Genomic DNA, 26,937 nt, shown 5'->3' on the forward strand with positions numbered 1-26,937 from the left:
TAGATATTAATCCACTGCATTTATTTGTCCACTGTCAACGCAAGGACTCCCAGAACAAGCAGGTTCGACTGGACATACAAGAAAGGAAACGTCTGAATAAGGAACAAAAATGATGGGAGCTGTGGTAAGCAATTAGCTGAGGCAGCAAAGAACTTGACAATAGCTTTCAGAAACTTGCATTTTCTACTGCAATGAATGTGTGCCAAATGCTGCTGATTTCGAAGGACATTGATCAAATCAAATTACTTCCAGTTGACAAAAACTGGATTGACCAAATAAAAACTTTCTGGCTGCCTTTGATATAACAGACATCAGACAGGCTGATGTTGTAACATTAAGGAGAGGAAGGATTTCTTGCTTGAAACTGGCTGTCAGAATGACCCTTGATGTCACTGTTCAAAAGCATGCAATGAATCTGCAAAACAAAAACCTGCAGAGACACTCAATGAAGACATGGCCCATGACACTCTACTATAATGGTGAGTCTTACTGGAGTTCAGCAGCTGCAGTGAAATAGCTCAATTCCAAATGTCAGACATGAAACAAGCAGGAAAATGGTGCTGTAAAGCATGAATCTGCAGGACACCCACCTAGAAATGCATGTAGATAACTGCAAAGCTATTTACAAAGGGAGAGGATAGAGAACATCCTGGTCAGAGATGAAATCTTGTAGTTCACATGACAACCAATATCACATTGTGAGAAGTGGTTGTCACCTAAGTGGAGAAAGTGAGGACTGCAGATGCTGGAGATCAGAGCTGAAAATGTATTGCTGGAAAAGCGCAGCAGGTCAGGCTGCATCCAAGGAACAGGTTCCTTGGAAAATGCTGCCTGACCTGCTGCGCTTTTCCAGCAACACATTTTCAGCGTTGTCACCCAAGTGCCTATAATACCACCAGAGCTCAAACTCAAACAGATGGGACTGAAATCAAAGATTAGTCAGACAATGAAGTAACCCAAAATAATCCATTTAGCAAAACACAAAGACGCACAGTAAATGTTCACTCAAGTGAAAACACAACAGCTCAGTTTCAGAGAGATTACACATTGCTTGAATGAAACAAACATGCTTTTAATCTTCAAACTCACAAAATGTAACCATTGTTACTAAGTGAGCTAATTTCAAGAACTAAATTGGTCCTTCTGAAAAGTAAAATGAAAAAGAAAGGAAAAACATGCAATGAAACAGAAATGCTCAAGGTGGAGGAACAGTTAAAAGAAGTGACCCAGCCAGCTGGCTGCAGGGCAAGATATACCATCAAGAAACTGTTACAATGACTGAGCTCACTATTTATCACACACTACAGAAGAAACTGATCATCATTCCTTTGAAATCCAGAGGACGAAACAAAACAAAAAGACTGCCTGGCAACAGTTGATGCAAGTCTTCAGATCAGATTAATTAGCCTCACATTACTAATCAACTCAAGCCTTAAAATTGTGCTTGGAAATCATTTCCAATGCTTTTTTATAAGACTAATGATAAACCCTAATCACTCTCCAAAGCAAACCATTCAAAACATTGAGTGATCTATATATGCCATTGTCTTACCATTAATAAACAAAGGACACTAAAGCATAGTTCATATAGTTACTTCATGGAAACTTATGAGATTCAAAAATTTGATAGACCTGAGCAATGCCTGGATCCAATACGGAATCAAACTGCCCACAAAAATTATTTAAGCTCAGCAGATCAGGGTCACTAGGTGAACACTGGTGAAAAAATGATATTCAACAGCTGTGGAGCATTCTACCTGAGATTATTTCATGATCATAGCAAAAATCTCCACGAATCCAGTAGGTTGAAGAAGTTTACAACTAGGGGTCTGTGAAGGACCCACAATGGATCAGCCATAAATAAATTCTGGCTTTCAAAAAGAAAAGTTTTGAAAATGAAAAAAATACCATGGCATAAAAGGTTTGATTGAAGTCAGCAAACTGGTGGTTTTGGTGCCAATGTGGACCTCTATTCACCTCCTTTAACATGTATGATGACTTCAGAAGTCATCCGACACTTAAACTAGATGGTTGCTCTAATGCTCGGTCCCCACTGGCTGAGGAGGAGGAGATGTGGCAAACATAATCCATCCAATTCAAGTATACCATGAAGAGTGAAATCAGTCAATGGCAGCTCAGAGCATGTATACAGTTCTGTTTTTCATTTCAATCGTTCTGTCCTGTTTTTATGTGCATTGTCACAATTGTCGATCACGTGAAGAGACTAACATAGAGTCAAATGACGAATTAGTACCTTTCTGGAGGAAGAGGAGTGAAATATTTCAACATTAGACAACCATTAGATTGACTATTACCACCAGCAAAACTAACACAGTTTGCAAAGTCACTTAGATATTCTTTATTATGTGGCTGCTGTTTCCATGTATATCTTTGTTAACCACTTCTTAAAGCATTAGAGTTGAGGTGAAAAGAGTTATTTGACTGATGATCAATTAGAGGACTGGGTAAGGCTGATATACTGGAAATAGTCAATGAGAGAGGTGAGCATTCAGACAGAAGGTGAGGGGGAGGGTTATCAGGAGTTTGAAGCAAGTGGAGGGAGGGAGAGGATGTGGTGTTGGGACCACCTTGTCCTGTAGTGTTGTGATAACAGCAGCAACATCCTGATGAATGGCAGCTGCCTTGGGAGGATCTTTATACGGAAACATTATTTGATTTCTGTTTGGGAGTGGGTGGGGGGGGGCAGAAGGGGGTCCATGCAATATTTATACCACCTGACTGGGGGGGGGAGGAGGCATTCAGACACATCAAAGTTTAGAATCCTCACAGAGGAAAACATCACAAAATTCAAAGCTTCGGGGGTTTGTCCCCAGGTTGGCAAAACAATTTCCCATTTAACATTTTCTGAAGCCTCAAAAAGTCTCAATATTCACTCTTCAATGGCAACAATGACCAAGACTTGGCACATTCTATCATCTGATGTCAGCCTTTATTGGTTGAAACTAAATCTGACTTGGCTCAGAGGCAGAGATAACACCAACAATAAACCATCTTGAGTGCATGAGAAGTGCAATAAACTCCTCAATAGTTGTGCAGCAACACACACAACCTATTGATTACCTGAAGATTTTAGTATCAAACTTTATACAAGACTGACTATTTCCCCAAAATGATACAGACCAAAATAAAAAAAACTGACAAGATAAGGGTACATGATCTACAGTTCTGATCTATATCATTAAAATTAAAAATAATTGCCCAATCTTATTCTGCCAGAGCCCAAGGCACCAGTCCAGTCACTTAAACCTTGATCAAGCATCATGATCAGTGTCAGAATACCCGTAATTACTCTCCAGAGACAAGAGCTATCACAAAGAATTTATCGCACTTCACACTCCGCAAATACCATAGACACTTCCCATTTACTTTAAGTGGAGAGGAAGATAAAAGCAGTTGCCATAACAAAAATACTATAATCACAGAATGCACCTCAAGAATATCTGACATGTTAACATTAAACAAGCCATCACTATATTTGATCAAAATGTGTAAAACCCCAATTTCTGCATTTACTGTAGGGCAGCATGGCAGCTCAGTGATGAGCTCAGACAGCACTGCTGCCTCACAGTGCCAGGGACCCAGGTTTAATTCCACCCTCGGGCAACTGTCTCTGTGGAGTTTGCACGTTCTCCCCATGTCTGCATGGGTTTCCTCCCAGGGTCCAAAGATGTGTAGATTAGGCGGATTGGCCATGCTAAATTATCCCATAGTGTCCACTGATGTGCAGGCTAGGTCAATTAGCCATGGGAAATGTCAGGTTATGGGGATAGGGTGGGGTCCTGGGTCAGCATGGGATGCTCTTTAGAGGGTCAGTGCAGACATGATGGGCTGAATGTCCTCCTCTTGTACTATAGGACTTCTGTGCTTCTACTGCAAATTAATGCCTCTCATAGCTATTACATAGACAATTCGGGAGTTCAGACAATATAAAGCTACGTCATTTTACATGAGAAAACATGAAATAACATGGGAAATAGAAGAGGCCGGCTTTTCAGCTCTTTGAGGCTGCTTCATTATTTATTATCAACATGGCTGGGTCATCTACCTTATAATTCAGGAGGTATTAGAGAAAATCAGCAGAAAAATACTCTTGACACTGCCAGACCTGGTGAATTTCTCCAACACTTTTTGTTTTTGCTTCAGATCACCACCATCTTTGTTTTATTTTGCCTTAAAATTCACCCTCCCACACTACCCTCACATTCTTCAGTTTCCTTCGTACATACAATTCCATTTAACAGTCTTTAAAAAATGTAATAACTGATTAGCTTATCAATTCTGCAGTTAAAAAAATTACAAACGTTCACAACTTGTTGAGTAAAAAAACTCCTCAGTCCTTCACGGGATAGGGTGGGATGCTAGGTCTGTGTGGGATGCTCTTCGGAGAGTCAGTGTAGACATGATGGGCCAAATGTCTCTTCTTGCACTGTAGGACATCTATGTATCTACTGCAAATTAATGCCTCTCATAGCTAGTACATACAGTATGGGAGTTTAGACAATATAAAGCTATGTCATTTTACATGAGACTATTCTATTCAGTCAATTAAGGCTAGTCTTGAATTTCTATTTTCAGACTGTGATTTCTAATTCTCAAGCCACCGTCCCACCAGGTATAATATTCTCTAAGGATCTTTGATGAATCCTTTAGGAATATCATGTTTCCATTAGATTCAAAATTCTCAGGCCCAATCTATTCAGAATCTCAACAGAAGACAATCATCTCATTTCAGGAACCAATCCTGTGAAACGACTTTATTGCATTCCCTCGAAAACAAGAAAATTGCGCACAGTATTCCACATGGTTTCCCCAGCACCCTGCATAACTGTAAGCGGACTTATTTACTCTTCTACTCCAATCCTCTTGTAATGAAGACTAACATAAAATTTGCATTCCCAGTTGCTTGCTGCAGCTGCATGTGAAACTTCCTGTTGTTTGCTATAGAAGAGTCCCAGCGAATACCAACATAAACTAGGTTCTCACTAGTAAAGTAAAACTGTGGTTTTTTTCACTTTTCTTACTGAAGTGGATAAGTTCACAAACCCCACTTGCTATGTACTTGACCATTCACTTAATTTGTCTAAGTCCCTTTGTAGCTCCGATGGTCTCCTCACAGTTTGAATGGTGACACTGGTATGTTTCAGTGGTTGTGCAGTTGGTGTGAACAGAAGTACATAAAGCACTTCAGATCAAATTCAATGCAGATTGTTTAAATTTACTCCAAAATTAGGAAATGTACAGCATTATAAACTATGTACAGTTCTGACATATTCATTCTTTGCTATAATGTGAACATTGTTGTTTGAAGCTGAGACTTACTTTATAAGGAAGGGGTTCAGTAATCCTTTGGAACCTGCAGAGTTAGACCCAAATCAGACAAGTTGGACAATGCCTCTTGTAAGTATGATGTAAGCTGCGATGGCTGTATTTAAATATTTGGCGGTTTAAAATTTAACATTTGAGAGAAATAAGGAAGAATTTATTACAATATTCTGCGCTGACCTTCATTCTTATCCTCTTAGCCCTCCATAGGTTTCTCCCCAGTCTTTGGATGATCAACCAAAATGGACACAAAACAGAGGAATAGGAGGAAACTACATGCCCCATTGAGTCTCCATTGTCATTCAATACAATTAAGGCTGGTCTTGGGCTTCAGCTTCACTTTTCATCTCCATCTCCTTTGATACACTGAAATGTCAAAATCTGCCCATCCCAGTGTTAGATCCAGTGCACAATACAGCACCCACAGACATCCAGGATGCAGAATTCCAAAGATTCACAAAACCTTGACAGAAAAACATTCTAATTTTAGTCCTTAATATTTTAGGCCATATCCAAAGAAGGTCCATATGCTTGAAATTCATTAGTCAGTAGAAGCAACCTCACCCTGTGAAACACCTTCACAATCTTCGACGTTTTAATGAAATCACCTCTCATTCCTATAAACTCCAGGGAGTATAGACCCTATTTTTTTTAGTACGTCAGATATCAAACCCACCATCTCTGGAAACAATCTAGTGCTTATTCAGTGTACCATTAAGCATCTAAATCTTCCCTAAATATGGAGAGGAAAACGATACACAGTATACCAGGAGTAGTGTCATCAAATTCCCATACAACTGCTGCAAAGCTAGTTTATTCTTGTACTCCAATACCCTTACAATAGAAATTAAATAGCCATAAGAACATAGAAAACAGGAGCAGCAGTAGGACATCTGGCCTGTCGAGCCTGGTCCGCCATTCAATAAGATCATGGCTGATCTTTTCAGAGACTCAGCTCCACTTTCCCACCTGCTCACCTTAATCCTTAGCTCCTTTACTATTCAAACATCTATCCAACTTTGCCTTCAGCGAGGTTGAACTTCTTGAATTGCTTGTTAAATCTGTGTGATTTTCTTTGCTCCTCGTTTGAGTTGTTACAATGACAGACCAGAAACCCAAAGTACTTGTGACAATTTTTAACTTGTAATTTCAAAATGTTTCTTTAAAAGAAAAAGCTGATCGAGCCAAAATTGACCAATTAATGTGTCTAAACCAGAGAGAGAGAGAATATAACACTTGAAGTGTCAAAAAAACTTCAAGCAGGTTGTACTCTGTCTCACACTGTACTTGTAACCACAAAGATAAAAAGAGGCTAAAGCCCCAGCTCAACAGCAAACTATCCCACTGTGGATTATGTCTCCAAACCACAGGTACTTGTGTATTTCTTTTGAAAGAAGACACAAGGAAAATGTATACAAATACCATTTTCAACTCTATTGGAGTGTACTACTAGACTAAATGCTCTTGTGTATACTTGCCTGGATTTGAAGAAGTGGGGCCAGGTTACCTTGCCTCAGCCTGGAGATCAACATATCCCCATCTGGAACTGTAATCTGGAACCTCACCTGGCACATGGTCATAACAGAAATCTCTCTGACATCAACATTTACAAGCTTCATGGCTTTTAAAAAATAAACTATTCTTCCAACTAAAGAGAATAACTTCACACCTTCCCACATTATATCCCATCTGTCACCTTAGTGCCTATTCACTTAATTTATGCATATCTCTTCGCAGCCTGTGTCCTCCATCAAATTTACATTTCTACCGAGTCTGATAATCTCAACAAACTTAGATATACTCCTCGCAGTCTCTTTGTCAAAGCCATTAATGCAGCTTGGAAACAGCTGGTGTCTCCGCACTGATCTCTGATCACCTATGTTGACTTTGATTGATCATATTATTTTCCAAGTGATTTGTTCAGACATCCTGTTTCATAGATTCCAACACTTTCCTAATAACTGACAGTTAACTGGTAGAAAGTTCCTAGTTTTCTCTCTCTCTCTCTCCTTTCTTGAAAATTGACATTACATTTGCTAACTCCTAAACTGCTGAATTTGTTCCAAGATCAAGGGAATTTTAGAAAATCATAGCCAGAGCATCCGTATCATTTAGAACGATAGAAAGTAGGCCATCATATTCTTGGATTTTTTTTGTACTTTTTTCCTTTGGATTTTCCAGCTTATTTTCCATGCTTAAATAACTGCCTCTTTTTTTTTAAGTTTCTAAGTAAGCATTTAGTATGTAATTTCATCTCCATCTCCTTTGATTCACTAAAATGCCAAAAATCTATCTATCCCGGCATTAGATCCAGTACACAACACAGCAACATCTAAGCTGCAAAATTCCAAAGATTCACAATGCTTTGAGGAAATAAAAATCTCATTTCAGTCCTCAATGTTTAGGCCATGAATACAGGCACAAATATTTGTTCAAGGTCTGTGCATATCATCGTGCCCATAGTAATTTATTTTGTCTCTGCTTTTAAGGGAGAAAGTTGAGGATTGCAGATGCTGGAGATCAGAGCTGAAAATGTGTTGCTGGAAAAGCGCAGCAGGTCAGGCAGCATCCAAGGTGCAGGAGAATCGAAATTTCGGGCATGAGCCCTTCTTCAGGGCTTTCCTGAAGAAGGGCTCATGCCCAAAATGTTGATTCTCCTGCTCCTTGGATGCTGCCTGACCTGCTGCGCTTTTCCAGCAACACATTTTCAGCTCTGCTTTTAAGGGACCAATGATGACTTTAGTCACTTGCTTCCTTTTTAAATATGTGTAAAAGTTTTTGCACTCTATTCTTATATTCCTGATTAGTTTGCTCTGTTGTTCTCCTTTCCATCTTTTTATCTACTTTCTTGGTATTCTTTTGCTGGTTTCTAAACATTTCTCTCAAAATTGTTCCTCAGCAAAGGATCAATGCACCTGGGTTTACCATTTGATCTTGAGAGATGATTTTGCTATATTAAAATTGATGAAGAAACAAGGGAAGAAAGTTTCCTGTTACAAACACTGCGACATACCAATGAAAAACCAAAAAGGGTTTCAACTTTCAGGTTATTATAGGCTCTATTATTTACTGCTTAGCTCTTCTTTCAAATCTCTTGCACCTAGGAAAGCACGCAATCAAGAGAGAAGTCAGGCATTGTGTTCCCAGATCACAGAAACGTGGCTATGTGCCTAGCTGCCTCCCTTGTGCAAACAAGTATATCACTTGGGGAGTGGTGAGTCTGTACAATCCCTGTGCCAGGCCAGAATCTAGCTAATGTAGATTTCAGACTGGTTACTTAGAGATTTAAGACTATTTATTGAAGAATCCTGTAAAGAGATTGATAGAGTTTGTTACAGTTTAATCAAAGAGCATCAAAAACATAAATACTGTTTTTCCTTGATTAAGCATTCAATAAAGTGGTGTTGGGCCTTTCCCTAATCCCTGTCCCTTTGTCTATCTCACCATTTAACATGCCTACATTAAAAAGGGTTACTGCAAACTAGTCAAGTTTAGTCAGAGTATGTTTACCCACCTTTCACTTTACAACAATAATGCAAGGAGCAACTCAGCATCAAGAAACCGGAGCAAAATTGGGCAATAGAAATTGGGGGAAATGGCCCACTGGTTGGAATGGGCGCAGTGCACTGCTCAAAAGAACTCTTGGGACTGAGATGATTGATCTCCAACAATCTCAATGCACTTCCTTTATGCTCGATATGACTCCCACCAATGGACCATTTTCTCCTGATTCCCATTGAGTTCAGCTATGTTTGGGTTCTTTGATGCCTGAATGCATCTTGAATTAAGTTTGTCTTTGTACCCAGTTCAACAAGTCCTTCACATCTGCATACCCATGATTTTCACTGGTCAAAATAATACTTCATCCATTCTGCAAATAGTAGTGAGAACAATGGGTATTTATTGTCACATTGTAATTAGAAAGTTTGGAAATGCTGACAGAAATTCCTCTCCTCTTTTTGAGCATTGCCAACTCCTTTAGCCAGGGCACATATCCACAGACATTTCACTGATTACGTTTTCTGGTAAACAAAGTTATGACAAAAAACCTGGTTGAATTCCTGCTGCCAAGTGAAAAAGGAGTTAAGAAACAGTTGAGTTTTTCATTCTATTTAGAAAACCAAAGCATAAACTGACTAACTCCTAATGGAACAAATAAACTGATGTCCATCTTGCAATTATGGCTTTGACATTATTTATTGTACAAAGTACAGTACACAGTCCTCTTAAACCTTAAGATCATAGCATTATAGATTTCCTACATTGCAGAAACAGGCCGTTTGGCCCATTGGGTCCACAGCGACCCCCCGAAGAGCATCCCACCCAGACCTCACTCACCCCCCCGCCCCCTTTCCCTGTAACCCTGCATTTAGTATGGGGACACTGCAGAGGAACTTAGTATGGCCAATCCATCTAACCTGCACATCTTTGATACAGGGACTTAACTCCCTTGCACATCTGGGGAGAAAACTGGAACACCCAGAGGAAACTCCACATAGACAGTCATCTGAGTCTGGAATCGAACCCAGTTCCCTGGTGCTGTGAGGTAGCAGTGCTAACCCACTGAGCCACCATGTTGCCCTGGCATAAACCTTGATAAAACGAAACTTACTATGATGTCAATTCACTTATCATTTTAGTGAGTTTTGAGAAGATTTGTAACGCAGGATGAGTCCACTTATTATCTATTAAGACACCTATCAATGGCATCAGTAAAATAATCTCCTTGGAAATATCTCTAAACATTGCTGAATGCAATCTAAACAACAATGAAAGCTTAAACAGCTTAGAAGACATAACACTCCAAAAGAATTCATAGAATCACAGAATGGCTATAGTACAGAAGGAGGCCATGTGGCCAGTCATGGCTGTGCTGACTTTGAGATAACAAATTGCCATGTCCTATTCCTCCTCTACCCCATAGCCCTCCAAATATTTTCACTTTAGACACTTAATCAGTTCCCTTTTGAAGGCATCAACTCTATTTGCCTCCATTACAAGTTCAGGCAGAGCATTCCAAATATGAGTTAAGAGTGTGGTTCTGGAAAAGCACAGCAAGTCAGACAGCATCTAAGGAGCAGAAAGATCAACACCCTTTATCAGGAATGCTCCTTGGATGTTGCCTGATGCTGTGCTTTTCCAGCACCACACTTTGACTCTAATCTCTAGCATCTGCAGTACTCACTTTCGCCCATTCCAAATCTGAACCAGTTGCGAACATAAACTTTTTTATTTAAACAGGTCACCACTGCATCTTTTTCCAATATCATCTGGTCCCTATTTATTCTGTCCAGAACCCTGACAATTTGAAACCTCTATTAAATCTTAATCTCAATTACTCAATTGAGCATTAGATTCCCAGGATGATTCTTTTGAACTTCTATCAGTGCTTTCTATCATTTCAAGATACACAAGACTGTTTAAATCAATACGATTTAGACATGATTCTCCCTCTCCTCAGATCATGCCTGACCTGCTGTGCTTTTCCAGCACCCCACTCTTGCGTCTAAATCAATGTATTCATTCAATTATTTAGTTTCATTCCTATAATTTTTTTTTATATCATGTACTTACCAAAACCACTGGAACATGGTTCATGTTTAGTTTTCTAGCACCAGCTCACTAATTAGTTCGCGGTCAGCATGTAAACCCTAAAGCAGCGCTGCTGAACTCACCATTTCTAAACACTATTTGAGACACTCATATTCTAATTGTTTTAATAATACTCCAAAATCTAATTGTCCTCAATGTTGACATAACAGCTGTTCTTAATAACTTATCCACTTCATCTTGTCATTTGTTTCATCACAATAAAATCAAGAAGTCTGTTAAGACTCCTGTAAAGTAAGCCTATTTTTTGCAGCAGCATGCACTAAAAAGTTAATTGTTGCATTAAATGAGAATGGTGTGCTGTGTGCCATTACATCATGGTACAATACTGCATACAGTTCTTTTCAAATAAATAAAACTATGAAGGCTATCTTCAGCTACCAGTTTCAGTATTATGGGAAATCAAACCTTGTATTTATACCTTCCACACAGTAGAACTGCAGCTGTTTCACTAGTTCACAGATAAGAACCCCTTTATGCATACACACTTGGCTTGTTCTCAACAATCTCTCTCAACAGAAATGTATAAGACATGTGAGCAGGGACACAGCCTTTAAACAAGTCACACTGACCAAATGTTAGGAAGACAAAAGGGGAAAATGTTGGGTGCAATTAGGGTTGCCAACCTTCCTTTAGCAATTGAAGAATAATCACCTGATGCTGCCACAAGTAACCAAGGAAAGTTGTAGTGGAGCATCAAACAAAAAGGAGGTGCATTATTAATTTCCTTTATACACATTTATTTCAGCTACAAAATCATTGAAACTGGATGGAAAAAACAGAGAAGAAAGATCAATTGGAAAGTCATGTGATGAAATCTCTTGTAATGTCCAGCTAGAGTTGAGCAAACTCATTGTTCAAGAAGGTGCTAGTGAAAATCAGATGGCTTTAATAATTACTGTTGAAATGACAGGGAACATAAATTGAGAAAAGAAAAAGCAAACTTTGATTTTGAAATACAGAATTACCTGTACTGCCCACTCCAAAGACAGACAAGGTGACAGAGTACGTGAATGATGCAATACTTTATTTCAGCTTACAGCAATGTAACTTGCATTTTTACACTAAATTTATGGCATGAGTTTATTTACTAAAGATGAGTGAACTCAATCTGTTCAAGCTCACCAAACAAATCGAAGACAGAGAATGAATTGAGGAATACATTATCAGTCTCTAGGTGTCTAGAATGAGCATGTGTGCAGCATGAATGTCATACGGTCTACACATTCCAGACTAAACTGTGCAAAAAAAACAAAGTTCACAACAATAAATTTCAACTTTGCACCCATACTCATTCAGTTAAACGTTTTAGTATGCTCGAAATGACAGAAAACAAGCAATACAGTTTGTAATTTGCAATCCTACCTCCTGATTGGCTGAAGACAGTTGTTCTTCTAGTGTCGATACTCTTTCCAATGCAACTCGAAGACGCTCCCGAACCTTGAGAGATTAAGAACAGGAAATTGAATTCAAGAACTTTGCAAATCATCTTTGTAGATTAAACTAATAAAACTGAAATTAGGATTAGAGCAGCACAGTAGTGGTGCAATGCATACCAAAGAACAGGACGACCGAAGTGCACACTATTATATATAGATTACATTTCCTTGTTGTGCTGCTGTTCTGTGGGTTTAAACAGGAATGGGGTGGAGGATAGTGGGGAGAGGGAGTATCATGGTCAAAGCAGAGTGGGCTACATAATTCCCCAGCAATCATCAAATTATGTGGAATTGAGAATAGCAGTCTCTTAGGGTGTGGCTTTATATTACCCACTATGATGAGAGAGAAATTGATTTTCAAGTGTTTAATGATTGCAAAGACAATCTATGTGCACTCTGCTTTTAATTCAGTTGATAATTCTCAAGTGGGTTTGCACCCTCTGAATGGATGGTACATCTGGCATCAACATTTTGCCACATTACAAAACAAAATTCATCACTGAACAGCATGCTTGCTACAAATCTGACCAGAAACACAAGCATGTGAAACTCCAGTACAAAATACAGCAACAAATATAAATTGGCAATCCTGTTCTGCAGTAAGAGACAAGGTCAACTGAATGCCACAGATATAACACCAGCAATCCCTAAAACAGAAAATACTTTTGTGTGATCTAAATGTGGCAGAATAATTGTATGCAGAGCTAGCACTGCTGCTGGGAAAGCAGGAAGGAGAGACGGAGACAGAAACTGCTCATATTGACACTGTTTTCTCATTAAATAGTCAGCATGTTAGCAAGCACATTCAAAAGGGAAGTCAATAGGGCTTGTGACAATGAAAGCTTTCGGAATAATTCAAACACAGTCATTGTTGATAAAGGTCTGAATTCTGAATATATCTCAGGAAATAAAAGGATCACAAGGAAATATGTGGAGAATGTAAAGTCATTCTATGGACAGAATATAGAAAAATCACTGAGATTTACTTTCTCAGGATATAAACAATCTCCCTTTAGCTGAATTGTTGTTTGCTCAGATCATTAATAAGTTGATCAGTACCATTAGTGGATAGTGAGTACCATTTGACTTTAAATAAAATACTGTGACATGTGGTAACAAACAGGCTGCTTCTGAACATAAGAATATAACATTTAAAAAAGGAGCAAGGGTAGGCCATCTGGCCCGTCGAGTCTGCTCCACCATTCTGTAAGTTTATGATTGATCTTTTCGTGAACTCAGCTCCATTTACCTGCCCACTCATTATAACGCTTAACTGCTTTACTGTTCAAACATCCACCTTTTCCTGAAAAACATTTAATGAAGCCGCCTCAACTGCTTCACTGGGCAAGGAATTCCACAGATTCACAACCCTTTGGGTGAAGAAGTTCCTCCCCAACTCAGTCCTAAATCTTCTCCCCCTTATTTTGAGGCTATGCCCCTAGTTCTGGTTTCACCGGCCATTGGAAACAACCTCCCTGCTTCTACTTTAGCTATTCCCTTCATAAATACATTTGTTTAACATACCCCTCATTTGTCTAAATTCCAATGAGCATTAGTCCCAATCTACTCCAAACTCTCTGCATAAACTAATTCTCTCCATTCCAGAATCAAACTCGTGAACCTCCTCTGCACCCCTCCCGTGCTAGTCCTTTCTCAAGTAAGGAAACCAAAACTGTACAGAGTACTCCAGGTGTGGCCTCACGAGCACCCTGCAGCATAACCTCCCTGTTTTGAAACTCCATTCCTTAAGCAATGAAGGACTCTAATGTGCTCTCAAGCTCCACAGTGATCCTTCAATAAACAACAAATAATTTTAACAATTAGGTGTCACTGGCAGTTTATGTGAAATCTCATACTGACAAACATGGCTATCTGTCACTTTCCAAATTCTCTCTTCTATGCCATATTTTCAACTTTCTCCATGTAATCATGCCAAGTTTCTGATATATTAGCAACCTGAGCAAATGGAATACACATGGATGTTTTGGGTTACTTTCACATTGATAGGTAACCAAGCCATTAATGGAATCATGCTGATCGTCTCCATGACTGATGTCATTATGGGGGTCACTTCAAAAGGACATGAAGCTGGAATTAACTATGTTGTGAACTGAGGACACAAATCTAACAATCCTCGATTCTACAGCACTGCGTCACTAGATCCCAATTTGGCAACTGCCAACTTGAGAACATTCCACTTTCAGCAATATGTAACGGAAGACCTATTTGGGACATTTTCAAATCATGGCTGTTGTGATTTGTCACTGCCCAGGTCAATTCTGACAGAGACAGGCAGCACTCAAATGTAAGACTATCATTTACTATTATGGAGAAGGACGAAACATCCTTTTCAATACCAGTTGCTTTTGCACATGAGGGAGCTGAGCAATTTGCAGAAAACACATGGTGCAGCTAGCCTTCTGCTCTTCAAGGCAATCTTTAAAAGCAGACCAGTAGAGAATATGGATGTCATTGAGAACATTCAAGATGACAGTATGTTTTTGCCTGACCCTCATCCTGCTATCTGACACACATATCTTTGATTTGATTTATTATTGTCACATGTACCTAGATACACTGAAAAGTTTTGTTTTGTGTTTAGTATAGGCAAATCATGCTATACCATGCATTACAGTAATAGAACAGAGCCAAGGGATACCATGTTACAGCTGCAGAGAAGGTGCACAAAAAGTGAGATAAACTTTAAATTTAAAATTTGAGTGGTCTATTCAGAAGACTAATAATGGGGTGGGGAAGAAGCAGTTCTTGAATCTGTTGGTCCATATGTTTAAGCTATTGAAATGAAGGAAATTGCAGACGGTATAATCATGGACCTCACTCTATACCCTTTTCACTGACTAGCCTTTTGCCGATTTTCTGCTTTGAAATACTGAAGACTGTTATCTTGCCAACTATAGTAGCCCAAAGATGATGAAGAGCTACAACACAAGACTCATGAAGAGAGCCCATCAACTGATTTGGTTTGCAGCCACTGGGTCAGATACCAATTCTACATGTATCTTCGAGGGTGATTTAGAGTGAATCAGCAAGTAAAAGTATATGGTGAAAGCTTGGTCCATTTTCTGAATGGATTCTGCTACTTAGGGCTCAGATGAGGAGTTTGTTGAGATTGGTGAATTGGTTGGTCTGTCAGACTGCTCTGGTTAAGCAACATAGAGGTCAAGTTTCATTTTACCAGTGAGAATGTGTAGATTCTCCTCTCCCCATATCCACTGCTTCATCTCTCCGACTTGTTACAGGACCATAGCCGCTGTAACTGCAACCCAATACCTGTTGGAGCCTGGGTCATATAATTCCTTGCCCTCCTTGTAATGATGCAGCAATGCTCCTTACCAAATTCTGGAACTCATCACAACACCTCCCAAAACAACTCCAATGACTTAGCCAGAGAAATTACCTTAACTGTAGAAGTGACGTTTGTAATGCTTCTCCAGCAAATCTGAAGTTTACATCAACAATATCCTTACCAACACAAGGTTGAATGAAATGTTTCTGTTAATTTGTTTTTAAGTTTTTATTCACAGTTTATTAATCAAATCTGTCTCACATATGAAGCAATAGCTCAACAGCTAAAGAGGTTTGCATTTTTAATTAATTTTAATGATGTGGCATTTTTAAGGACTAGAAGAGTTGGTTAGCCCATTTGGCTGGATGGCTAGATTGAGATGCAAAGTGATGTGATGCTAACAGCACAGGTTTAATCCACACAGTGGCCTACTCATCCTGAGGTGTAGTGACCCTTAGATTAAATTTGACATTATCTCTCTCTCTCTCTAATGAGAGAGCAGCCGTATGGCCGGCTGAAACTATGGCGATTACTAACAGAAAGAGGAAATGTGTTCTTGGACACGGAGTCTGGGAAGTTATTTATTTTAAACAATAACAAAACTTAAGGAAGGAACCTAATTGAAAATGCTCCCAAGTCCATTGAAACTCAGAACAACTTCTATACTAATGCTCCATTTCAGCCATCAATTCTAAGTTCTCACAAGATTAGACCGCTAGTCAGGTTTTCTTTCCTCCATTGCCCATTCCCTAATATTTCTCTTTTCCAAATCATAATTTCCCTATCAAAAGAAGTAATGTGCTCAACTTCAACAGGAGCTGTAGCAAATCAATCCAAATTGTATTCAACTCACTATTGTCTGACATAATTATAAGGCAAATACTGAAGGGCAAGAACGGTGAGAACTGGAAGTTTATGAAGTGATTGTAACAAGGTCTGCCAGGTGGACCTCATAGAATAGGAGTTCCCTAATTGGGGCTGTTAATTTGGTCCAATCAGTAAGCCCTGTCTGACAGACAAGAACAGAGGTGTTTGATCACACAGCATTGCCCCTTGAGAAGGGCACTGCTTGTCACTGGCCACTTGGGTGTTTCCTTTCTTCCTGGTGGTGGAATATAAATAAATATTTACACACTTGTTTTTCACTGTGTCCGACACCTGCACACACAACATGGGTGCGGGGGAAAATAAGCACTACTGCTAAGAAAAGCAGCAAAAAAAGAACACAAGTGTCAGACACCCTAAAAAAAGAAGAATGTCTGAAAAAAAGAGAGAAAAAAAAAAGGACAGGGGTGTCAGACATCTTGCTCACTCTAACAGGTGACTCTGTGGGAGCTGGATCGGTGTCCAGAACTCTCCACGTGTAAATAAAGGGTGATTTGATGATGGTATACCAGCCTCTGTGTAGTTATTTCAGTTTACACAAAGAAGAAGCTAGTGTATGTTTATTAATGATTAACAAAACAAACAATAATTGAGCTTTATAAATAGAATCATAGACTATAAGAGTAAAGTGTCACCTCAACATGCTTTTGACAAGTTGGGATATTTTAAAATACAGATTATATTTTAAATTGACTAAAGTGAGATCAACCTATATCAATATGGTTGACACAAACAAACACATTGTATATTTCATATTCCAGCACATGTGGATGAGACAGGAGTCTGCAAAATTCACCAAACTGGAGATTATGAAAAATCTTCCATTCAGACCTATTGATAAGATATTATGGAAATCACCAACAGTATTCAACTGGTGAAGGGAAACCATTCAAAAGTTAATTGCTTGGACAAAAAAGATCTTAATTTATAAGATAACTCTCCAGACAGGGTCAAGAAGGTATAAGTGGAATATAGAATAATGTTTGAATTACTGACAAGCATATGTTTTGGGCAAAATGGATAACAGTTGAGCTAAATGGAACTCCTCTCTCTGACTGTAACAAACTTGAAACTTGTCTACTAATTTGATTCTGTTTCATTGCACAGAGAAACTTCTTGACAGAGAGAATTCAGTTCCACAGTTGTAGCTCCAGTAGGAGAGAAATCACAGCCTTAGCTTTAAACCACCTCTGCATTGAAATCTGGATTCTACCTGCAGCCAGTAAAGACCCGAAACTTTGAACTGAGAACTTTAGTTAATTCTTATAGGCTATAATTAGCCAAATCAATTCCCCCCCACGCCCCCGCCCCTTTATCTGTTGTTTGGTGAGTGCGAACATTGAGAATGAGTCAGTCAGTCAGTGAGTGAGCGAGCCAGTGCGGCAGAGTATGCATGCTTGTGTTCTTGCACAAAAGCCACAACATATTTTTATTACTTTTTCCCAGTTTGATTTTAGATTCATAAAACTAACCTCTCTCTTTTTTAAAATTTGACAACACGTGGTTGTTAAGAAAATACTCACATAAAATATGAGGGTATTGCGTTCAGTCTCAGGCATTACTTTGTAGAAGCCCCAGAGCTATCGCACATGGAGAAAGTGAGGACTGCAGATGCTAGAGATCAGAGTCAAAAAGTGTGGTGCTGGAAAAGCACAGCAGGTCAGGCAGAATCCAAAGAGGAGGAGGAGAGTCGACATTTCAGGCATAAGTCCTTCATTCCTGCTCAACTTCAACAAGGGTTGTAGCAAATAAATCTAATGATTTTTAAATTCTTGTTATAATTGTGTTTCAACTCGTTACTGTCTGACATAATTATGAGGTAATTAGTGAAGGACAAGAATGGTCAGAACTGGAAGTTTATGTAGTGATTGTAAGAAGGTCAACCAGGTGGACCTCATAGAATACAAGTTCCCTCACTGGGGCTGTTGTTAATTTGGTCCAATCAGGAAACACTTGAAGAAACTTGAAACTTGCCACACTTTTTGACTATAGCACATGGAGTCTAACATAGGAAAGCTTGCAATTTGGTGGGAAAAATCAAAAGGCAGACCATTATTTAAATGGAGCGACTCTAAAAATGTACAGCACTGTGCAATCTGGTTATTCTGATACATAGAACACAGACGGTTTGCATACAGCACATAATTTTAAAAAACCTAATGGAATTTCGGCCCCTACTACTAGGCAGTTGGAGGTCAAAAACAGGGAAGTCTTGTTACAACTTTACATGATGTTGGTGACATTGGAGTATCATGTACAGTTCTGATCCCCGTTTTTAAGAAAGGGATTGAAAAGAGATTCACAAGGCTGATTCCTGGGATGAAGGATTGACTTACCAAGAAAAGCTAAACAGGTGAGGTCTTTACTCATTAGAGTTTAGAAGAATAAGGGGTAACTTATTGAGACATTCAAGATTCTGAGGAAGTTTGATAGGGTAGATGTTGAGAAGACATTTCTACTGAAGGGGATATAGTCACAGAATAAGTGACACACAATTAAAACTGAGGTGGAAAGAATTTCTTCTCAGAAGGTAGTGAATGTCTGGAATTCTCTGCTTCAGAGGTGTCAAGGGTAAAGGAAGATCACAAAGTATTTAATAAGGAGGCTGAAAAACGTTTGAATTATCAAGGAGCTGAAGGCAATGAGGAGTGGGCAGAAAAGAGGAGTGAAGGCCTGGATTAGGTCTGATCATATTGAAGGACCAAATGGCTTCACTTGCTCCTGTATCTTATGTTCTTATGTCATAGAGTTTTAATGATTTAATAATAAGGATGATGTTGGGTGTGAGATGTTGGGGGTAACTAAAAGGACAGACTTCAGCTACTGGAACAATTTTCATTGAGCAGAGAAACCAAGGGGAGATTTAACACAGGTTCTTCTTGTAAAGAACAAGCCAAATTTAAAAATTGAAAAGGAAAGACGATATTAGCAAGTTCACTAACTGGGGATAACAATGGATCAGAAGTTTGAAACCAAAGAAGAGAGCCAATTGGCGGAGAAGTGGCAGATGGAGTTTAATTTAGCTAAATGCGAGGTGCTGCATTTTGGGAAAGCAAATCTTAGCAGGACTTACTTAATAGAAAGGTCCTAGGGAGTGTTGCTGAACAAAGAGACCTTGGAGTGCAAGTTCATAGCTTCTTGAGAGTCGCAGGTAGATAGGATAGTGAAGGCGGCATTTGGTATGCTTTCCTTTATTGGTCAGAGTATTGAGTACAAGAGTTGGAAGGTCATGTTGCGGCTGTACAGGACATTGGTTGGGCCACTGTTGGAATATTGCGTGCAATTCTGATCTTCTACATGTGGAGGGTGGTACGTGTATGGAATGAGCTGCCAGAGGATGTGGTGGAGGCTGGTACAATTGTCACATTTAAGAGGCATCTGGATGTGTATATGAATAGGAAGGGTTTGGAGGGATCTGGGCTAGGTGCTGGCAGGTGGGATGAGATTGGGTTGGGATATCTGGTCAGCATGGAGGAATTGGACAAAGGATCTGTTTCCGTGCTGTTCATCTCTATGACTCTAAGAAAGGTTTAAAGCAATGTCTTCACAAGTGTTAGAAATTTAAAGATGTTATTACACGGGTGGGACTTGAACGCAGATTGCATGATTCAGAGGTAGGGACACTACTACTGTATCACAAGAGCCCACTTCACGTGGAATATGTAAAGTTTGCCAAATAGTGAACAGTTGATGCAGCAGAGTGCTGCACCTTTTCAGGCAAACTGCGTAATTGGCTAAAAGTATCATAGATACAGGTCTGCAGAGAAGAACTACAGAAACTTATCGCTTTAGAATAAAATCAATTTAAACAGAAATGATCATGTTCGTGTGAAAATAGAAACAATTGGAGTAATTAAATAATGAAATTCCATTACACTAATCCATATTTACAAAACCATTTTTCTTTTATGCAGCATTGTTATTGTCATTCAAATGCAGGGAAATACCACAACAGAACTCTAATCTGAAGGCCACAGTACTTATGTTAGAAGCAAAAGTTGATGAACAGTGGATCACACATAATGAAAACCCAACACAGATAAGAATAACGCCACTTGGCACTTGTCAAATAACAGATATTCAATTTCTATTTTGCTATCCTTGAGGTAAGATATTCCCAGTTACAAGAGAAGCATTTCACATTCAGGGACAGCATCAGATCTTTCCATTTCTCAGCATTTGGCCAAATTCAGTGAAAACCCAAAGTCACAAATCACATTGGCAGACAGTGAATTCAAGTTCAAGCTTGCAGTAAATTGATACACAGTAAACAACATTCTGACCCCAAGTATTTAAAGAACAGTCACTCAAAGCATTAATCTAACCTTGCTAACTATTATACATTTTGCCTGAGTTCACAAAAAAATGAACCTCTGTTATAATACTTTCTTGCCTATGCCACTAATTACATTCTCACCTTTTCATCCAAAGCTTTATGATGTTCAAATAATGACTTCAGTGCCTTTAGAACTTCCACTTCACTGGACACACCCGACGGAGATTGTGATTGCCGCTTGACCACAGTCATTCGTAGAGATCGCTCATGTCTCGACACAAGGCACTCCAGATGTTCAAGTAATAGCTGTTGAATAAACATGGTAGCATGCATTAGTTGACTTCACCATTTTATTAAGTTCATTGAAAACAAAGTCGTTCAATATTTACAACTGGCTGCTCAAACATCCCAGCACAAATACTGGTCAAGCTTCTCACATGTCCAAGAATATTTTGATGTGGTTTTAAATTAATATATTCATGACAGCAATAAGAAATACAGCACATTGTTTCAGTAAAATGGCTCAAGGTGCTTCACTAGGAAATCTTGGACATTATTTCAAACTCATAAGGAAAGGTGAAAACAAATTGTTCAAGGGTTTGATCAAAGAGTTTGGTAGCAGGAGTAACCTTGAAGGAAGTAGAAAGGCCTGGAAAAAAAGTGTTAATTGTGAAGCAATTTTGTTTAATTATATGCAAGTGAAGGGTACTAATTGTGGATTCATTTCAGCACATAGATAAAGGTACTTAATGAAACTGTGGTCTACTTGAGTTAGGGGGTATATATTTATAAAGTTTCACTCTAAATAAATGCAAACTTAAGTAACGTTTGGCTCCAGTATGATCTTACATCAAGTAGTTTCCCAGATGAGCGCACTGAGGATCTAATTCACTAAAGGCTTGGTGACGTGATAAAAGTAGGGATATGCAGAAAGACTAAACCTATAATTTAGAATCATTGATACCAGAGAGCTGTAGGGTCAAGGAAATTCCACAGATAGGAAAGGGAGGAAGTAGAATGCTCGGATGACATTTTAACATTGAACAAATATAGGTCAGCAAACATAGCAAAAACTGGTGACTGGAATTTGCTGCGAGTAGGACAGAGACAGCTGAGTTTTAGCATAAGCTCACGTTTAAAGAGAGTGGAAAATGTGAGGTTGGCCAGAAGGTGTTGGGAGGTGGGCTGAGGCAGGGCAGAGTTAGGATTTTATGGATCGGGAAGTAGGAAGTTTGTACAATGGAAAAGTTATCTGGTTGGAAGTCACCTTAATATTATAGTCAAGCTAGGGCAAGCCATTTTATTGTGTGGTCCAGTTGCTAATGGACAACTCTAAACTCCACTCAATTTGGTCCTCATTTCCTGGGTCTTTTGTTGTTGGGTGGCATGTCTCCATACACCACTCTGGTGGGATGCTGTACAACGTTTTCCAATCACCTACAACTTAGGTAGTGTTTTTGATACAATCAAAAGTCTCAACAAATTTCATGGGTGCATTACAAAAAGAAAATCATACCAAGCCATAGAAGCAGGTGACCAAAAACTTGGTTAAAGAGATTGGTTTTAAAGAGTATCTGAAAAGAGGAACATGAAACAGTGAGGTGCAATGGAGGATATTCCAGAGGTTTAGATCCGAGGTAACTGAAGGTATGGCCATCGAGAGTGAGGAAATTTAAATCAGAGATGCACATGAGACCAGATGTAAAAGAATACAGAGTTGGAGAGTTGTGGGACGAGAGGAAACTACACAAGTCGGGAGAGTGAAGAGCACAGGGGATTTAAAAACAAATAATAGAATTTTAAAGTCAAAATCTTGCTTAATTGGGAGGCATTGCAGATTAGCCACTTTGATAGAGGATTGTTAATTGATGCAAAATTAAGACATGAGAAGCAGATCTCCTTTAGTCAGAATACATTAGAGAGAGCAATGCAGAGTAAGGAAGGTGTTTATTAACAAACTTTGGTGAAATAAAGAGTTGAAAACAGTGTATTGATGAAATATATGTTAAAAAAAATGAAAAACCTGAAGTGACTGAGCCACAAGAGAGTACTGTTGATATTAATATTTTTTGTTCAATGGAATTGGAGAGTGAGAAAAGGACAGCAAATTAAAAGAAATTTGAAAAGTAGCTAAAATTGATGAGACACAGAGAAACGGTTTGAATTGTGGGAGAATATTTAATATCAATGTTTATTAGGCTTTGCAAAGATATTTTACTTATCAGGAGCATGCCCAGACGATTTCATGAAAACAATTATGATCAACCCAAGATATAAGCCAAATGCATGTCAATGATCTGCCCTTCATAAAACGTTGCACAATTGCCATGCAGAGGTTGTGCTGAGAGTTGTACAAGAGAGTGGGTGAAAGATGCACAACTACATTGGAAAAGACTGGTTTGGATTCTAGGGAGAAGAGGGATGGATGAAACAATGAACATTATAAAGTAATGAGTGACCATGGTTTAGGAATTCTTTTTGCTCTTGAAAACAAAAAAATTCCACCTGTTGCTTGGATTAAGGTTTTGACATAGCAGCAGTTGAGAGGGAGCATCCATTCATGCAAAATCTGTACGAGACAAGCAGCAGCAGCAATGGTTGAAAATAGAGAGTCAGAACCAGGAGGAGGAGTTTAATAGATATGTCCTTGAATATGCATCCTCTTTAACGTCTGCAGAAACAATGATAAAAAAAATGTTGAAAACACAGATCCAGATCTTCTGATCAGGATCTGAAACCTTTCTTCAGGCCTTAATCAGAAAAAAACCCCTCTGATTTTTCTGAGCAATCTTCTGCTGCAGGATCCTTCAGAACAGTCCAAAGATGTGCAGGTCAGGTGAATTGGCCATGCTAAATTGCCCATAGTGTTAGGTAAGGGGTAAAGGTAGGGGTATGGGTGGGTTGCGCTTCGGCGGGGCGGTGTGGACTTGTTGGGCTGAAGGGCCTGTTTCCACACTGTAAGTAATCTAATTTCCTTATAAACTATTTAGTGCAGATCAGAGGCAGCAATGCAAAGAAATGGCAAAGAAGCCATGCCCACATTTTATAGAACTAGTCGCTGCATTCTGATAAATAAGGATTTTACATGTCCCAAACTTCTCTGAAAGACTACAGAGAGAATGTCAGTATGTGAATTATAAAGTGTGTTGTCAGGACGGGGGCTAGCCAGGTCAGGTTAGCATGTCAGCAAGGGTAGTCAGTTGTAGAATACCCAGGAGTTAAATAAGTTTTGGTTTTCTGGTCAACATTTCCTGGGTAACTACCTTTTGGATGAGACTTCACCTGAGGCTCCTTCTGTCTGTCGGGTGAATATAAAGGAGCATATGGCATTGTTTCAAAAAGTAGCAGGAACATTCTCCCAGTTTTGATCAAAAGCTGAAAAGTGCACTGTCACTCTCTCTTTCCAGTGATAACATGAATTTAAATGCCATGTAACCAATATAGCCACTTACATACTTTATCTAAATTAGCTTTCGAACTAAAAGACCATCAACTAGGCTTTTTCAATAAACAAAATTAGTGATCCATTATAAAATAAGATTCAATAGACAAAGATGTAAATCAAATTAACACAGTTTGAAGCATAAAAGAATATATAGCTACCATTTTAAATAATCTAATACACAGACACAATCACCAGGCTTCTTTTAAAAAAAAGGAAAGATTTTCTTTGCAAAGGAGAGAAAAGCAATAATTGCTAGCTTTTGGAGGAAAGAAATGAAAGGATATGAAATGTTCCCAGGCTTTCACAGCGACAATAAACACAGGGAGTTGCCACTTGTAGGATGAACTGGGTAGTTTCTTTTCTCTCTCTCTCACCAAGCTATAGCCGAACTGAACTCTAAAACAAAAACTGACGCATGACAGCCAAAGAAGCAGGGCATGTGATTTCTAGTTATTAAATCCAAGCAATTAGCCTCAGCCATTGACTTCCAAGAAGTCTATTTTGAAAAGATATTTTAGTCACCTCGTTTCAAAAACCACCAGCCCAGGTATCCCCTCAGTGCCCACAATCTTTTCAACACTAATCATTAAAATAAAAATTGAATAATGAAGTACCTTCCTAACACCAGTTTCCTGTCTAATATTTAGATAAATCAATATCACATAAACAGTTTGTGTGAATATTAGCACATTACTGTTTGTCAAAGTTTGTTGCACACAAATCGACTGTCGTATTTCCTACAACATTTCAAAAGTGCTTCAATAGCTGTAAAGCACATTGACAATCATGAAAAGCCTGATATAAATATAAGTTTTTCATTTCATCTTGCACCCTTACTTTCCAGACCAATTGGTTCCAACCATATCTTGGTCACCAATCCTTGAACATTTGACCTTTTGTTGAGAATTTGTTTAGATTAATTTCTGACTTTAGCTACTATTTCATTTCTGTGAAACAAGTTGTTTTAAAAATCATCCAATTTAGCTATGATTGCAATTTATTTCTTTGAGCGCCATTAAGTATGTGGAAAAAGGCAGGCAGAACAGCAAACATGGCCCATGAAATTTGGCAAACTGGCTGATTGTGCAGTGGTCCCATTAGCAATAGTAGAGGGAGAATAAACAAATGAGGAAAGAGGAGAGAGACAGTGTCAAGCTGAGGGAGAACAGCAAAATGATAGCGAGGCAGGCAAAGCGAGAATAGAGATGGTGTGCAAAGACAGAAGTGTTAGTAAGATGGAAAAGGTGGGAATAGGTGAAATGTTCGGCAGTTGGAGGATGATCGGCCCATCTCTGGATCCATTCCTGGATATATTTTACCCACAAAGTACAGGAGTTGGAAGGTCACGTTGTGGCTGGACAGAACATTGGTTAGGCCACTGTAAGAAGATTGCATGCAATTCTGGTCTCCTTCCTATCAGAAAGATATTGTGAAACTTGAAAGGGCTTAGAAAAGATTTACAAGGATGTTGCCAGTGTTGGAGGATTTGAGCTATAGGGAGAGGTTGAATAGGCTAGGGCTGTTTTCCCTAGAGCGTTGGAGGCTGAGGAGTGACCTTATAAAGATTTGTAAAATCATGAGGGGCATGGATAGGATAAACAGACAAAGTCTTTTCCCTGGGGTGGGGAAGTCCAGAATTGGAGGACACAGGTTTAAGGTGAGAGGGGAAAGATATCAAAGACACCTAAGGGGCAACCTTTTCACTCAGAGGGTGGTACGTGTATGGAATGAGCTACCAGAGGAAGTGGTGGAGGCTGGTACAATTGCAACATTTAAAAGGCATCTGGATGGATATATGAATAGGAAGGGTTTGGAGGGATATGGGCCAGGTGCTGGTAGGTGGGACTAGATTGGGTTGGGATATCTGGTCAGCATGGATGAGATGGACCGAAGGGTCTGTTTCCATGCTCTACATCTCTATGACTCTAGGACACACAGGCAAATAAGCAAATTAAACCGTCTTGCATTTGGTTTCCCTCTCTTAATTCTAGTCACACTTTGAATTCAATGTCTGACTTCAAATGAATACCTCTAGCATATAGAAGGTTCATCTACCTTTTAATAAATTAAAATACATGGTGATGAACCAAATTATAAATGAACTGGAGTGAGTAAAATTTAGTTTGTTTGGTACTCGAAAAGAATAGTAATGTAATCGAATTAAAAGTCATTGTTGACAGGAGATGATGGAAGTACAGGAGAGGAAGCTGAATTAACCACGAGCTGAAGAGTAGTTAAAGGGAGAAATTGATGAATTGAAATGGATGAAAATTGAGATGGGATTAACAGAGTTATGCTGCAATACACAAATATTCGAATACATTTCCCTCAAAGAGTACCAGGATGGGCAATTTTTCTACTGGCTGAATTTTACAGCTCTCCCGCAACCCTCAGCCACATCTTCAGCAAAGAGGAGCAAGGGAGCACCTAGAATGTAATGGGTAGCTGACCAATCGTCTTTTCACACACCCCAATTTCACTCCTGTTACATTGTAGACAGATAGGCTGCAAACCTGGCAGACTGCTAATGTGATATAAATAATTAATGCAACTGAGCTTGTGAACCAGAAAATTGTTCCAACTACAGTGCTGCCCATGCATATCAGCATGTCAGGCAAACTGGTGGTACAGC

General features: G+C 39.1%; 1 protein-coding gene across 8 annotated transcripts in view; it reads right to left on the minus strand.

Annotated features, from left to right (window-relative positions):
• ppfia4 (PTPRF interacting protein alpha 4) overlaps positions 1 to 26,937 on the minus strand; it is a 699,006-nt gene that overhangs the window by 174,507 nt on the left and 497,562 nt on the right. For 7 of the 8 annotated variants that reach the window (XM_043716872.1, XM_043716871.1, XM_043716866.1 and 4 more), the window contains exons 3-4: positions 21,002 to 21,166; positions 12,319 to 12,393 (exon numbers count right to left, since the gene is read on the minus strand). In XM_043716872.1, the coding sequence (XP_043572807.1) occupies positions 12,319 to 12,393; positions 21,002 to 21,166 (240 nt within the window). Of the gene's footprint in view, positions 1 to 12,318; positions 12,394 to 12,509; positions 12,588 to 21,001; positions 21,167 to 26,937 lie in introns of those variants that run through there. The other variant, XM_043716870.1, reaches the window with a different exon arrangement.

This window comes from Chiloscyllium plagiosum, chromosome 26 (assembly GCF_004010195.1).
Source record: "Chiloscyllium plagiosum isolate BGI_BamShark_2017 chromosome 26, ASM401019v2, whole genome shotgun sequence".
In the NCBI taxonomy this organism is placed as follows: Eukaryota; Metazoa; Chordata; class Chondrichthyes; order Orectolobiformes; family Hemiscylliidae; genus Chiloscyllium; species Chiloscyllium plagiosum.